The 16224-nt window shown below is 39.0% G+C and overlaps 1 protein-coding gene across 2 annotated transcripts in view; it reads left to right on the plus strand.

Moving 5' to 3' along the window:
• DSC3 (desmocollin 3) overlaps positions 1–16224 on the plus strand; it is a 51904-nt gene that overhangs the window by 9246 nt on the left and 26434 nt on the right. For both annotated transcript variants that reach the window (XM_086372272.1, XM_086372271.1), the window contains exons 3-7: positions 663–862; positions 2242–2361; positions 6898–7053; positions 8505–8649; positions 11671–11837. In XM_086372272.1, coding sequence (XP_086228398.1) covers positions 663–862; positions 2242–2361; positions 6898–7053; positions 8505–8649; positions 11671–11837 — 788 coding nt within the window. The remainder of the gene's footprint in view (positions 1–662; positions 863–2241; positions 2362–6897; positions 7054–8504; positions 8650–11670; positions 11838–16224) is intronic.

Consider the following 16224-nt stretch of genomic DNA (forward strand, 5'->3'; position numbering starts at 1 on the left):
CTTTTAGATATAATATTGAAACACTGGTATGAGACTTGTATTTTATAACTTTGCACTTGGGAAGATTCCCAGGGAGAGAAGAATTTCAGAATTTCAATAGGAAGCCCCAGAAAGAAAGGAACAGCAAAGAGAACTGTGGTCCCCAGGGGAGTTAGTGAGGTTGGGGTGGGGCAAGAAGAATTTAAAGATTTTTCTTATTTGACTATTTGCCAAACTCATATACTCTGTCACTCTTTGGGTTCATGTGTATAATTTCTGGCTGAAGATAGGTGTATCTTAGAAGACTTACTATATTGTTAAGAAAAACTTCTGTTTGTTTATCCAGGTGTGTGTGGGGGTGTGTAGTTCAGCTTTGTCCTGATTGCAACATGCATCTGTCTTCAATAGGAAGATCATTTTCATAAGCCTTTTAGAAGAATATAAAAGTTTTAAGTACCTTTTTAAAACAAATTTGCAATCCAGAATTATCATTTTTAACAGAAGAAGAATGATCACTTTTAAAAAATACATGTAAAGAGGCTGGCTAAGATATTTGCTAAATGCAGACTGATTGGTTCATTTCATTCCACTTCAGGGTTTTAAAGAAGATTGTATACATTATTAGAACATTTTCCCCCCCCTTTTCTCATGTGTTTCTTACTTTTGAAAATTCTTACTTGCAGTTAATTTGAAAGAGTGCCTTGGGTCTGTAGACCACATCCAGTCCAGTGATCCTGATTTCAGAGTTCTAGAAGATGGGTCAGTATACACAGCCCACGCTGTTGTGTTGTCTGATGAGAAAAGATCTTTCACCATACGGCTCTCTGACACAAAGAAACGGACACAGAAAGAGATTCTTGTGCTCCTGAAATATCAGAAGAAGGTATTCAAAGTCCATTGATATTTTCAGGCGTGTTTTTCTTCTCATTTAAATGCTCTCATTAAAAATTGCAAAGAAAAGGATAAATAAGATTTATTTTCCTCTTTTTTTTTTCCCCTTTCTGTTTGCTTTTCCTTCCTCCCTGTCTCCTTTTCTCCCTCCTCTTCCCCTCTCGACATTGGTTAGACATTGACTTTAGATCTGGCTGTATTAGATCTAATGGCACCTCTCTGTGAAGGCTTCTTCCACCTCCAAAGTCTACTTGCTTTTGCCTGCCTGTGTCAGTGTGGTAATCCCTCTGTTGTAGCATTGGTGATTTTTCATTAGTGCAAACAACCTATCCACAGTTGCTTAAGGACATGAGTCAGTCCCTTTTGTTACCTCTGTTACTACTGCTCAGTTACCCCTGACCCAGAGTCAATAGGTGTATTTTAAATTAAGGCTGAGTGCAGTAGTTCCCAGTGAATAAGGGGCTGATTTCAAGTGCCACAGTCATTCTGATGTTAAAATAGGACGGAAATCCTGTAGTATGTATGTGTCTGAATGGTATTAGCCATCACCCAGTGATTATTCACTGTAGTTCTAGATTCTACATCAAGAGGAAGGCCGTAGTGAATTACAACTAATCAGTGTGAAGTGTATTATATTAATGAAAAAGTCACTTAATAAATTTCTGCTTAGCACTTTAATAATTGCTTAATGTATCATTAAGTAATTCTCAGGAAATACCACATCTTCCTTACTATACCATGAAATGAAATGGAAATCACTAAAAACTCCAATAGAACTTTCAACAATGATGGGAATGTTCTATAATCTGCACTGTGTGATATGGTCACCCAACATTAATTAATTAATGACTCCTGACAGTTATCATGTGACTAGTGTAACTGAAGGATGGAATATATGTTTTACTTAATTCTAATTAACTTAAATGGTCACATGTGGCTTGTGGCTTCCTTATTGGACAGTGGAGTTAGAGTGTTCAGGCAACGAAGAAAATGCATGATCTCACTCTGGTTCACCTGGGATATGAGGTTTTAGCAGAAAGAACAAGAGCTGTCTATAGCTTGTTAGAAAGAGGATGCATTCTCTGTTTCATTTTGGGACAGAACAGAAAGAACTGAAAGTACAGTGATAATTTTCCTAATCTGAAAGTTTGGTCAGGATTAATATAGAAATGTATACAAAGTGAAATTCTTTGGTTCATGAAGCCTTTAAAGTCTGGTTACATTTTTTTAACCTAATTCAGAGAAGACCATATTATCTGGTCTTTAGGTTCAGCATTGACATACTGGAGACTGGTCCATCTACTGTTTTACAATGAAGTAGGCTGTGATGCTTTTTGTTTAAAATTGTTATTTGTTTTTCTCTCGATTCAGGTATTGAGGAAAAGACACACTAAAGAAACTGTTCTCAGGCGTTCCAAAAGGAGATGGGCGCCTATTCCCTGCTCGATGCAGGAGAATTCCCTGGGACCTTTCCCCTTGTTCCTTCAACAGGTAGGTTTTCCATTCCTTCTGACTGGGATTGCTTTAGTTCCAAGAGTCTGTTTTGTTCAGGTTTTAATAATTCTTTAAACATTTAAAAATCAACAGATTTGAAGATTTCATGAAGAGTAAAATCACTAAAAAATTAGTAATACAGTATACTAACGCATGTATATGGAATTTAGAAAGATGGTAACGATAACCCTGTGTACGAGACAGCAAAAGAGACACTGATGTATAGAACAGTCTTATGGACTCTGTGGGAGAGGGTGGGAAGATTTGGGAGAATGTCATTGAAACATGTGAAATGTCATGTATGAAACGAGATGCCAGTCCAGGTTCAGTGCACGATGCTGGATGCTTGGGGCTGGTGCGCTGGGAAGGCCCAGGGGGATGGTATGGGGAGGTTGGGAGGGAGGAGGGTTCAGAAAAAAAAAAAAAAAAAAATTAGTAATGAGAAAAACTAGAACATCACTAATAATTATAATATAGTATAGACTCTATAGCCATTGCTGCTGCTGCTGCTAAGTCGCTTCAGTCATGTCCGACTCTGTGCGACCCCATAGACTGTAGCCCACCAGGCTCCCTCGTCCCTGGGATTCTCCAGACAAGAACACTGGAGTGGGTTGCCATTTCCTTCTCCAAAGCATGAAAGTGAAAAGGGAAAGTGAAGTCGCTCAGTCATGTCTGACTCTTAGCGACCCCATGGATTGCAGCCTACCAGGCTCCTCCGCCCATGGGATTTTCCAGGCAAGAGTACTGGAGTGGGGTGCCATTGCCTTCTCCCCTATAGCCATTAAATGATCTTTATTAGTTAATTCATTCATTTAGCAGCTGGCTATTGAGCATCTATTCTGTCCTGTTGAAAGAACTGCTCTAAGTACTTAAGCTAGAAATATATTTAGTCATTTGGGCTTCCCAGGTGGTTCTAGAAGTAAAGAAACTGCCTGCCAATGCAGGAGAGTTAAGAGATATGGGTTTGATCCTTGGGTTGGGAACATCCCTTGGAGAAGGGCTTGACAACCCATTCTAGTATTCTTGCCTGGAGAATCCCATGGACAGAGGAGCCTGGTGGGCTACAGTCCATGGGGTCACATAGAACTGGACACACCTGAAGTGACTTAGCATGGCATGACCTTTGCCCTCATGACCTTCCCTGGTGGCTCAGACAGTAAAGAATCAGTCTGCAGTGTAGGAGACATGGGTTTGATCCATGGGTCAGGGAGATCCCTTGGAGAAGGGAATGGCTACCTACTCCAGTATCCTTGCCTGGAGAATCCCATGGACAGAGGAGCCTGGAGGGCTACAGTTCATGGGCTCGCGAAGAGTTGTATATGACTGAGTGACTAAAACTTGCTCTCATGTAGTTTATTAATCTAGTGAGGAAGATAGAAGTAGGCAAATGATTGTAACATTAAGTGATAAGCGCTGAGATGGGAATGGATTGGAGAATTCATGGGGTGAGTACCATGTCCTGAGATGACAAGTGGTAAAAAACAAAAAGAAGACTTAGCGGGAGGCAACTAAGCCCAGTGCTGAAGGATGGGAGAGTGTCATGCAGGTAAATTGTTGCAGAAGGAGAAAGAGGGACAGAGGTGAAACCAAGCATGGTTCCTCATAGGAGCTCTCAAAAGCTTAGCCTTCCTGTGTATGATGGGAGTGGAACAGGGAGACGGGGCAGAAAGGCAGATAGGGTCCAACTGGAACGGGCCATTTGTGCTCTGCTGGGTAGTTTAACTTCTTCCGAAAAACAAGTCTTTTTAAAGCAGGGTCAGATTTACTTTTCATAAATGAAAATAATAAGTATGCAATGAAAATAATGACTGAGGCGGAGCTATGGAACGGAGCTTGTGTTTTTCCTTTAAATTTCCATTACTCCGGTCAATGTTTAATGCTAATGGTGCCCCCTGGGTCCTACTTATTTACGATTTTAACCATGCTTCCGGTGTCTTTCTCGCTTATAGGAAACTCTACCCAGTGCCGTCCCTTTGTTTCTTCTTTTAGGTAATTGTACTTTAAGCACTGATGAGGCCTATTAAGAAATTGATTTCTGATTACCAAAGTTATACTGATCAGAGGTAAACACGGCCTTAGTACTGTTAAACTGGTCACCACCTCTCAGTCCTCACTTCCTTGATGTGTATGTCCATTTGACTTAGCCGACCTCTCCTTTTCTTCATCCGGGACAACATTCGCCCAGTTTTCCACCTTCTTTGCTGGCCACCCCTTCTTAGTATGTCTTGCTGGTTCATCCTCACTCCCACTTCCCCCTATTCCCCACCAGCCCAACCCCTCAGTCTTAAACTTTGGAGAGCTCATCTATGAACCTTGTCTCGTGTTTATTTATATTCATGTTCTCGGTGATCTCATCCAGCTTCATTGCTTTAAGTACTTTTTATACACTGGAAACTTAAAACTTCATTATCTCTAGCCCAAAATGCCTAATTAAGATTTCCACCTGGATGTTAAGTAGACACGTCAAACCTCACATACAAAAATCAAACATTTGGATTTTCTTATAAAAAATGTCCTCCCATCTCAATTAATGGCGGCTCCATCCTTTCAGTTGTTACCACAGTAGAGTCTGTTTGGTAAGGTTTTATGTGGAGAGCATACTTCTCGTTAAGGAATTAATAGATAGGAATTTGCTGCGTTCGTGCCGAGTCGCTTCAGTTGTGTCCCACTCTGTGACCCGTGGACTGTGGCCAGCTAGGCTCCTCTGTCCGTGGGATTTTCCAGGCAAGAATACTGGAGTGGGTTGCCATGTCCTTCTCCAGATGAAATAGATGTTCAGCCCCTATTTACCATATCTACCATTCTTTACAATTAAAATTGTAATTCCTTTATTATTATAGGATAAGAATCTAGCTGCGTTTTACTAAGATCTTAAATTATAAGGGATAAAGTATGACAGAGATTTAGTCATTTCATGTCAAAGTGTGATCCAGTACAGAGATTCTAATTTGAGAAATCGCCGGGGACCCAGGCTTCTTCCTTTTTAAGCTTGGCCATCCTCTCAGGTTCAAGACACTCATCCTTGTGTCCAAATGACGGAACGCACACCTCCACTTTTCTAGAGCACAGTCTGAATCTCACCTGTGTTGGGTTGGCCAAAAGTTCATTTGAGGTTTTCCATGAGATGTTACGGAAAACCCTAACAAACGTTTTTGGCCAGCCCAATATTATTTTTTTTGCTAAATCCCATTGATCCCTTTTTGCATGATCATACCTAATTGCAAGGGAGATAGAAAAATCTTTCTTCTGGACCATCTTATGTTCAGCTGTAAGTTCTAACATTAAGGAAGATGGGCAGAATAGACATCGGGGAATACTAGCTTCCTGTGACTTGGTGACATCCCTGACTTCAGTCTTCACGCCACACAGCCAATCCATTGTCAAATCCTGCTGGCTGCATCGTCAAATTCGATCCAGAATCTAACTGCTTTTCACAACTGCTGCTGCTGCCATGCTAGTCTAACAAACAATTCTCTCTCCTGAATTCTTACAGTAACTTTTTTTTAAGCAGTAACTTTTAAATGGCCTTCCTGTTTCTTCCCTTACTTCTCACCCAAGTCTAATCTTAACAGAACAGCAAGAATTAGCCTTCTAAAATATAAATTGGTGGCAAAACCAATACAATATTGTAAAGTTAAATAAAGTAAAATAAAAAAAATAAAATATAAATTGGATATTGTTGTTTAGTTGCTTGGTCATGTCCGACTCTGTGAGACCCCATGGACTGTCACCTTGCAGCGTTCTCTGCCCATGAGATGAGATTTCCCAGAATACAGGAGTGGGTTGCCATTTTCTTCTCCAGGGAATCTTCCTGACCCAGGGATGGAACTCATATCTCCTGCATTGGCAGGGGGATTCTTTACCACTGAGCTACCAGAACTCCAGAAATTGGGTATTACTATTATCTAAATTCTCCAGTGGCTCTCAGTCTGACTCCAAGAAGAAGCCAACATCCTTGGAATCTCTTTTATGCCATTGCCCTGTTACTGCATTCATCTACGACTTTCTTTTCCCTTAGTCCTCTCTACTCCAAACACAATGCCTTCCTTGAACACTCCAGACATAGCCCTGGTCTGATCACTTTGCACTTCCTGTTTCCTCTGCCAGGAAGAGTCTTCTCTGTTTATTGTCATTCTTTTCAGTTTTGTTAATTCATCTCCCTAAGAAACATTCCAATTGACGTTCCTTTCATCAGGATATGAGAGTTCCTGTTTGCCTCATCCCTGCCCACAACGGGTAGTATTGTTTTTTTCTACCTTTGCCAAATCACTAGATGGGAACCTATGCCTTTTTGTTTTCAATTAGGTTTTCTTTGGTTACTTTTTATGTTGAACATTGTCTTCATTAAATTTGGGAGCTTTTAAAAAATCTTTTGCCAAATTATCATAGTTTGTTACCATTTTGCAGGTTGATGAAGTGAAAAAGGTGATTATTCTTAAAATAATCTCTTTAATAAACAATGTAAACATGTAAGTTGTATTTAAAAAACAGCATTTTAATGAAAAATTTTTTACATATGTTTTTTCCTTTTAGGTTCAATCTGATGCTGCACAGAACTATACCATCTTCTATTCAATAAGTGGGCGTGGAGTTGACAAGGAACCTTTAAATTTGTTTTTCATAGAAAGAGACACTGGAAATCTGTATTGTACCCAGCCTGTGGATCGTGAAGAATATGACGTTTTTGATGTAGGAGCTTTATCAATACACATGACTTTTAAGTGATTAAACTATGTTTCTTCTGATACTCCATCTACTCTTTCCTGTCTTCTGCACTGTCTTTTTTGAGGGCATCTTACAGATGAAGGAAATAGATTGTATAATATTTTGGAATGCTTGGTCTGCTCTTTATCTCAACTTCTGTTAGGTAAACCTAAAGTGAAGCCAAGAAATTTAATTGCATTTGGATGTAAATTCCAGCAAATTTCCAAAAGTTGGTTTTGTTTCTGAGGTTTTCCTTCTCTCTCTGGTCATGGTCCTTTCTCCTCTCTCTAGGACATGGCCACAGTTGATTGGAAGAGTTGTCTTCCAATGTCCCTCTTTTGCTCCTTTTTTTTTTTTTTCCCCTTTCTTTCTTGGTCTTTCTTCAGCATGTATGACTATCTGATGATATCTGAGAACTACATAATGTAGCAAAAGTGGGAGATCAAGCCCAAACTAGGCACAATAAGTCAGTATACTGATAAGGATGCTGCTGCTGCTGCAGCTAAGTCGCTTCAGTCTTGTCCGACTCTGTGCGACCCCATAGACAGAAGCCCACCAGGCTCCCCCGTCCCTGGGATTCTCCAGGCAAGAACACTGGAGTGGGATGCCATTTCCTTACATCAATGGGCAATAAGTCACTTAATTTTCAGTGTAATAATTCAGACAATTTTCAGCATGATATAATAAATGCTCTGGGGTTATGTAATTATTCCTGTGGTTCAGGGGAGCTGATTCTCCATAGAAAAGAGGGCTTCTCTTCCTAAAAGAAAAAGGAAGAGATGCTGGATAAGTAAAACATGACTGATGGTCACCACGTGACACTTTGCTTTTGACTGGAAAATTTTCAACTCAGTGTTATAATAACATGCTGAAGAGAAATATGTTCTATTTGATTTTACACTGGTTTTGGTTAACCAGTAATGCAGAAGTAAACGTAGCGGTTTTATGAGAAAACCTCTTACAAATATGTGATCTATGAGGTAAAATAATAAAGGGGCTTAGTAGTGACAAAATTTGGTAATTTTTGCTTTACTTAGATGATGTAGTTCGGATTTTTCCCACTGCAGTCAAGTGACTTGTTTCTCCCTATTTATGATTTTATGATTATGGGGAGAATAAAGACTATAATCCACCCTGCTATATTCACATTTAATTCCTTAGTCTAATGGCCTGAGTATTCTCTGACACTCTGTATTCTGACCTAGGTTTTATTTGAAGTGTAGCCACTTCTACCAAACACTGAATACTTTGAACTATAATATTAATAGTTATAGTCTTTCTACCTTCAGTGCTCTGATAACTAAAGAAGTATTAAATTTTTGGAAAGATTTATTACTGAAAAGATTTGCAGAGAAGGTATTAGATAAAGCATAGAATTCTTTCTTGCTGGAATCTTTCAAAATGGACTGTTCAGTTTGGTTTTCACTGTTTTACAGCTGATTGCCTACGCGTCAACTGCAGACGGATATTCAGCAGACTTCCCTCTCCCACTGCCCATCAGAGTGGAGGACGAAAATGACAATCATCCTATTTTCACAGAAGCAGTTTATAATTTTGAAGTTCCGGAAAGCAGTAGAGTTGGTGAGACAACACTGAAGAGCAAAATATGCTGTATTAAATGCTTATATGCATTGTTTGAGAGATTGAGTTTTTACTCAATGCCAGATCATTGTGAGATGACATTGGGCTCATTGGATACATATAATGCCATCAGATTCAATCAATGTGTAGTTTACAAGGTATTATAGGAGTTTGATATTATAGGCTTCCTAGGTGGCTCAGTGGTACCAAATCCACCTACCAAGCAGAAGATGTAAGTTTGACCCCTGGGTCAGGAAGATGCCCTGGAGAAGGAAACGGCACCCCATTCCAGGATTCTTACCAGGAAAGTCTCATAGACAGAGAGCCACGGGATTGCAAAAGAGTTGGAAATGACAGCGACTAAACAACAGCAACATAGGAGTTTGTGGTGTTGCTGGTATACCAATGAGTTATAAAGGCAGATAACAGTTATTCAAGCTTTGTACCATATTTTGCTTTTATACTTCATTTCATTTTATTATTATGTGGGTTTATCATTATCCCCAGCTCCAAGGGAGGATATGCAGTGTAGACTCTAATAAAACTAAAATCAGTGTAGATATTTTAATTAGGTTTTATGTAGGAAGGTGTTGAATGGCATCCACTGAGTATACAATTTATTTAATAAATAAATCTTATTTATCTTTTTTCTTTAAAGTACTGTTTTACTACTCCCAATTTAGAGTGAATACTGAAATAACTTTAAAGAAACTTGCATCGCATGTTCTCCATCCTAAACGCTTGCTCTCACATGAGGAAAAACCATAGTGTTTTCACTTTAGTTCGCCCTTAAATGTGGCATTCTTGATGTCTTCTAGACTTGAAATGTGAAAAACTGTTCATGTATTTGTTGTTGCTTGGCTGTGTTCAACTCTGCGATTCTTTGGACTGTAGCCCGCCAAGCTCCTCTGTTCATGGGATTCCGCAGGCAAAAATACTGGAATGGGTTGGCATTTCCTCCTTGGGGATCTTCCCGACTCAGGGATCGAACCCACGTCTCCTGTGTCTCCTGCACTGCAGGCAGATTCCTTATTGTAGAGCCAGCAGAGAATTACCTCTTGCAATAAAGTTGAAAGGAAGTGAGCTGAACCATAAAGGGGACTTTACGAACTTGCTTATTAATGTTTCTAGTATAGTTATTTACATCTTCACTGGATTCTTACAGCTGCTCTTTCTTTTTACGTTTTGCTTTGATAATTTGGTGTCATAGATGTTAACCTTCTTAGTACTCACATGGTACAATTAAAAAAATGAAAATAGTTGGTTTGGAGTTTAGGAAGCCTAGTTTTTGATTCAGAATCTGTTATTATTTCACTGTGAGAACTCACTGAAGTTCCTTTGAGTTGTCTGATCTATAGAATGAGTTTAATTATGTTAGATGATTTAAAATGTTTTTAACCTCTCAAGTCTATGACTTTGTTACATTTTTCTATTTTCAAAGAGGGATGATTGATTTTAGATTCTTTCTCTAACATTCTCTCTCTTTAGTAGTAACAGAGAAAAATTGAGGACAAACACTTTGATGCCCAGATTAACCCAGGATGCTTTAAGCATCTCACACCAGTAGGTTCAGACCAGTTAAAACTGTATTAGTCTAACAGTGTTCCTTGAATTTGTTTTACACACAGATGCTTTGGGCAAAGGATGCTCAGCTAATAGTGAAGTATAGCACTTGTGGAAAAGAATTTCCAAGTCAAGATTTTAGGACGATTTTATGTAATAAGTAAAGGTGTTCTATATCCAGAGAATTAAAATAGTGTTTATGTCTTCCTGTCAGTGAAATTGCAGAAAGAAAATGTATATCTTATAAAGCTTATAAATAGTATTTTATGAGAAGATCATTTATTTTCTTATAATAAGATTATTACTTCATGTCTTCATATTGATCCACTGAAAAAATCTTTTTGTTATAAATATGTATTTGGAAATTCTCTACAAATTTATATCTATACTTATATACATACTGGAGAAGGAAATGGCAACCCATTCCAGTATTCTTTCCTGGAGAATTCCATGGACAGAGGAGTCTGGCAGGCTACATATATATATATATATACACACACACACACACACATGTATGTTTAAGCACAAATATATACACATATATAATGTTTAAAAATATAATGACAAAATTATTTAAAATTAATACTTCCTTGCACTAATATTTTTATTTGCTTTTATATCCTCAAATATAAAATTTCAATGAATATATGTATATATGTATATTATTGTATGTGTCTATATATTATTCCTCAGGCCAGCCTCACATACAGGGCTAGGCAAAGTGGATCTATGTATTATAATTTCATGGGAACACTCTTCTTACACTTTAAAATGCCACATGTATGTCCTCTTTGATACCTGAAATCCTCTTCCAGAGCAATATTCTTACTTTCCATACTGATGAAAAATACCAGTAGCTCCAACTGAAGCAACAGTTGACTTAAATTCTCCCTAAATAGTAAATAGTATGAAATAAGATTAAGTAGGGCTGGCAGCAATGGGGTTTGGATACTAATCTGGTGAAAGAATGAGGCAATTCAAGAATTAGCAAAAAGAAAATCATAGAAAGGAGAGACTGAGATGTGAAAGGTCAACATGATCGTCTATCCAATTATATTCCAAGTCAGCCTCGATTAATTATTAATCAAAACTTTGATTTTTGAAAAATCTGATTTACTTTAGAGATATGGTTTATCTCTCCATATTTTGATATGTGGGAATATGTGTTGAAATTATTCTTGGATGCTATTTATATGTTTTTTAGTAAATTTACTTTCAAATAGTTTAAACTGTGGACAAAGTAAATCTTGATTCTTAGCATTAAAGTATTTCATGTTATAAATTTGAAGTCATCTTCACCAGTACTATGTAAGGATGGAATATTGCTGGTAAGAAATACAACTTAAATGAGGTTTCCACTATCAATGTTAGACTTTGAGAAGTGTAGCTACGCCTAAACATATTTTGCAGTTCTGGAAAGTAAAGACTCCTTTTTTCTTAAAACAAACAAACATGTAGGTACTACAGTGGGAGTGGTTTGTGCCACGGACAGAGATGAACCAGACACGATGCACACACGCCTGAAGTACAGCATTTTGGAGCAGACACCACGATCACCTGGGCTGTTTTCTGTGCATCCCAGCACGGGTGTGATCACCACCGTCTCTCATTATTTGGACAGAGAGGTAACTTTCACAATCTACAGGTTTATTATTTTACTGGGGGTTGAACGCACCACCTCCAATTTACTATAATTTGCTATCCTATGGATTAGGCATGTGTGCACGCTCAGTCATGTCTGACTCTTTGTGACCCCATGGACTGTAGCCCACCAGGCTCCTCAGTCCATGGGATTTTCTAGGCAAGAATACTGGGGTGGGTAGCCATTTCCTACTCCAGGGGATCTTCCCGACCCAGGGATTGAACCTACAATCCCCCGTGTCTCCTGCATTGGCAGGTGGATTCTTTACCACTGAGCTACCTGAGAAGCTGGTGGATTAAGAGTTTCTCATTTTATTTTACTTAGGCATAAGACAATAAGAATTCCTGGCTATATTATTAAGACTTATTATAATATGATTTCTATTTCCTTATATAAGAGAAACCATGAGAGAGAGAAGTAAAAATCAATTAGTATTCAGAAGGAGTGAGAAAAAAGATATTACTTATGAAAGTTGGTATTATTGAATATTGTTTTAGTTCTTGTGTATGACTAGTTGGTTCTAGCTCAGTATTCCAGCTCAGTTCTCATGTAGGACAATTAGTTTTGCTTGTTTCATGAGTATAAATTATACCTTGATCCCTATCCTGTTATTATAGATATGTACTTGAAGAAGGAAATGGCAACCCACTCCAATGTTCTTCCTGGACAGAGTAACCTGGCAAGCTACAGTCCATGGGGTTGCAAAGAGTCAGACACGACTTAATGACTAAACAACAACAGAAAAAAAAACAACTTTTAATCAGGAAAAGATTAGTTAAGATAAAGTAGATGGACTGTTAAAAATTTGCAGCACTATTTGGATGATATTAATAGTCTGTTGTTATGTGCATAGCACTTGATGCTCAAATTCTTTATGCATAATTTTAATTCATCTTGGTAATTTCTTTGTTGGATTAGGTAGGGATTACGCCCACTCTATGGAGGAGAAAGGTGACAGTCAGAAGGATGGATTGACTTGCCCTGGTCAAATGACTGCGCTGTACTCTCTGATCTTTCACTGTTGCTCTTATGCGTTTCATCAGCCCATATTTACTCCGGAGTCTTGCATTATTGACCAAAGCAGATCAATCGGTTTCACATGTACAAAGTAGCTTTATTAGAACACTTCAGTGGTACCTACTAAAACTAGAATAACATAAATGGAAGGATCAATATGACTGGGAGAGATATTAAAACACAAAGCAATGGTATTTGATCCCAGAGCAAAAGGGAGGGATGGTGAGAACATATCAAAAAGAATAAAAAAATTACAAAGCTTTTATTTATTATTATTTTTATTTTTGTGGGATTGTGACTTTTTTTTTTTTATATAGCTGATGTAGTCTTTATTTAGTCTTCAATTTACAGGAAAGTCTGGTCCATTTCTCTCTAACAGTATCAGCTGTCAATGTTCACTGCTAATAACTCAGAACAAGACACAAATTTACCCTTACCTAAACTATGGCAATGAGTTCCTAACTGGTCCCCTCTCATTCTTACCCCTTCAAATCCGGTTTGCTATAGAAAGGCAGAAATGATCTCTTATCTATGTCATTAAAGGTAAAATTGTGTTCCCAAACAATATCTCAAAGTCCTAACTTCCAGTACCTCAGAATGTGACCTTATTTGGAAATAGGGGAATTGCAGACATAATCAGTTAAGATGACTTGAGTCCTCATAAGCAGATGGCCTGGTTAAGATGATACACAGGAAAGATGCCTTGGGAAGATCAAGGCAGAGATTGGAGTTGTACTGTCACAGGCCATGCAAAGGCAGGGGATATCCAGAAATTCCTGGAGGAAGTATCTCCTGTAAAGGCTTTGGTGAGAGCTTTGCGTGGCCGACACCTCGATTCAGACTTCTAGCCTCTCAAACTTCTAGGGAATAAATTTCTGTTTATTATTATTATTTGTTTGCTTATCGCTGGCCGTGCTGAGGTCTCCGTTGCTGCCAATGGACTTTCTCTAGTTGCAGTGAGCAGGGGCCACTCTCAAGCTGTGGTGCACAGGTTTCTCACTGCAGTGGCTTCTCTTGTTGTAGAGCACACGCTCTAGGGCTCAAGGACTCAGTAGTTGCAGCTTCTGGCCTCTACAGCACAGGCTCAGTAATTGTGCTGCAGGCTTAGTTTCTCCGCAGCATGTGGGATTTTCTGGGATCAGGAATTGAACCCGTGTCTCCTGCGTTGGCAGGTAGATCCTTTCATTGAGCCACCATGGAGGCCCAGACATTCTATGTGATAAAACACACAATGGTCATAACAAATGGGAATGTTTGAAAGGAATTATATGAATATATTTTTGTATCTGTGGGATGTGGTAATCAAGTAAAAACAAACATTTTTCCTAGTTTTTCAATATTGACAAATGAGACCTAGAGTAAATAAATAAATTAGGGTTACACAGCTTGTAAGATACAGATTTGGGATCAAACCCCAGATTTGCTCACTTGATCAAAAAAAATCGAATGGGATTTTGTGGGTAACAACCATGAAATGTATTATAGGGGACAATGCAGGAAGTAAAGAAATCAAATAGGGAGATGAAGAAACTTCATTTAGAGGAGGGTCTCAGAGAGTTCCAGAGCCTTTGGAAGGAATAGTTTGGGATGGGAATGTTAGTTTCCACTGTAAAAGAAGGATGAGTAAAATAAAGACCAAAGAAAGGATAGAGGGAAATAGAAAATGATGAAAAATAAAAGAACAAAAGGAGTGGCTAAAGAAGAGTAAAATGAAGAGAAGGCAACAGAGGTGATTGTGTCACAAACCAGTGAGTCCATTGCAGCATCAGCACACTATCTGCAAACTCCATTCTCAGAGGTCAACAGCGATCACCTAACTGCCTAATCCAGTGGTTAATTATTAAAGCTCTATTGCTGGCAATTTTGAAAACTCTCTCTTCTCTTGGATTTCTGGTTCTCCTCCTGCTTCCCTGATCTTTTGTTTTGAGCATCTGTCCTTTGCTTACTCTTCTTACTTCTCCTAAGCATGAAATACTAGTGTTCCTTACATCCTCTGCTTTTCTCATCCTTTATTCTCTCCCCTGATAACTCAGTTGGTAAAGAATCCACCTGCAATGCAGGAGACCCTGGTTTGATTCCTGGGGCAGGAAGATTCTCTGGAAAAGGGATAGGTTACTCACTTCAGTAGTCTTGGGCTTCCCTTGTGGCTTAGCTGGTAAAGAATCCACCTGCAATTCGGGAGACCTGGGTTTGATCCCTGGATTATGATGATCCCCTGGAGAAGGGAAAGGCTACCTACTCCAGTATTCTGGCCTGGAGAATTCCATAGAATGTACAGCCCATGGGGTTGCAATGAGTCCAATACGACTGAGCAACTTTCACTCACTCTCTCCCTGGAAATTTGATTCTTGCCATAATTTCAATCACTGTCCAGCTACTGCTGACTCCAAGATTGGTATTTCAGTCCTTGAGCTGCCCTTAAGTATAGGTCTATCTATTCAGCTGTCTTCTGGACATTTCTCCTTAGACTTCCCGTGTGTGTGTATGTGTGTGTGCTCAGTCATGTCAGACTCTTTGTGACCCTTTGGAGTGTAGCCCACCAGCCTCCTCTGTCTGTGGGATTCTCCAGGTAAGAATACTGGAGTGGGTTGCCATTTCCTCTAGGGGATCTTCCTGACCCAGGGATCGAACCTGCATCTCCTGAGTCTCTTGCATTACAGGCTTATTCTTTACCACTGAGCCATCAGGGAAGCCCCTCTGCTTCTACTAGATTTCCCACAGGAATATAGAATTCAATATACACCAGGAAAAACTCATTTTTTTTCACTCCTCCTTGCCAACCTTGCCAGCACTTTTCTCCTCAAGGAACCACTGTCTTCCTGTATTGGTTGGTGATACCTCTGTCTGCCCATCTAAGTAGGACCCCAGAGCAGCATCCTCAACCCCTCTTTCTTTCGTAACTATGCATACAATCAGTTCTCAAGTCAAACCGCATTTTGACTTATAAATAACTTTCCTATCACCCTTGCTTTTTGTGCTTATTGCCAAGGCCCCAGCTTTGGACTGTTTCAGGAGACTTCAACAGGTTCCTTTGAATCCCAGCTCAGTTCACTCCCAATTGTGCTCAACCTTCTTTAAAAACATTCTTTCTAAAACTCAAATGTTCCTATTTTGTACTCCCCATATGACGCCCATAAAACCTTCTATTACCTGCAACCTAAAATGTAAATCTACTTTCTTACTGTGGATCTTTGTCACTGAAGCTCTGCCTACTTTCAGCCTTCTTCCTGTCTACCATGCTTTTGGGTATATACAAATAGGGAAATCAAATAAAAGCATGGATACACATTAATAGAAGTGTGTACCACTGTGGTTTCCTTTATACATCTAAACAAAGGTTTTCAAAACTAATT

Source organism: Bos grunniens, chromosome 24, assembly GCF_055505025.1.
Source record: "Bos grunniens cultivar Pamir isolate PY7600 chromosome 24, Bosgru_T2T1.0, whole genome shotgun sequence".
NCBI classification, from domain to species: domain Eukaryota; kingdom Metazoa; phylum Chordata; class Mammalia; order Artiodactyla; family Bovidae; genus Bos; species Bos grunniens.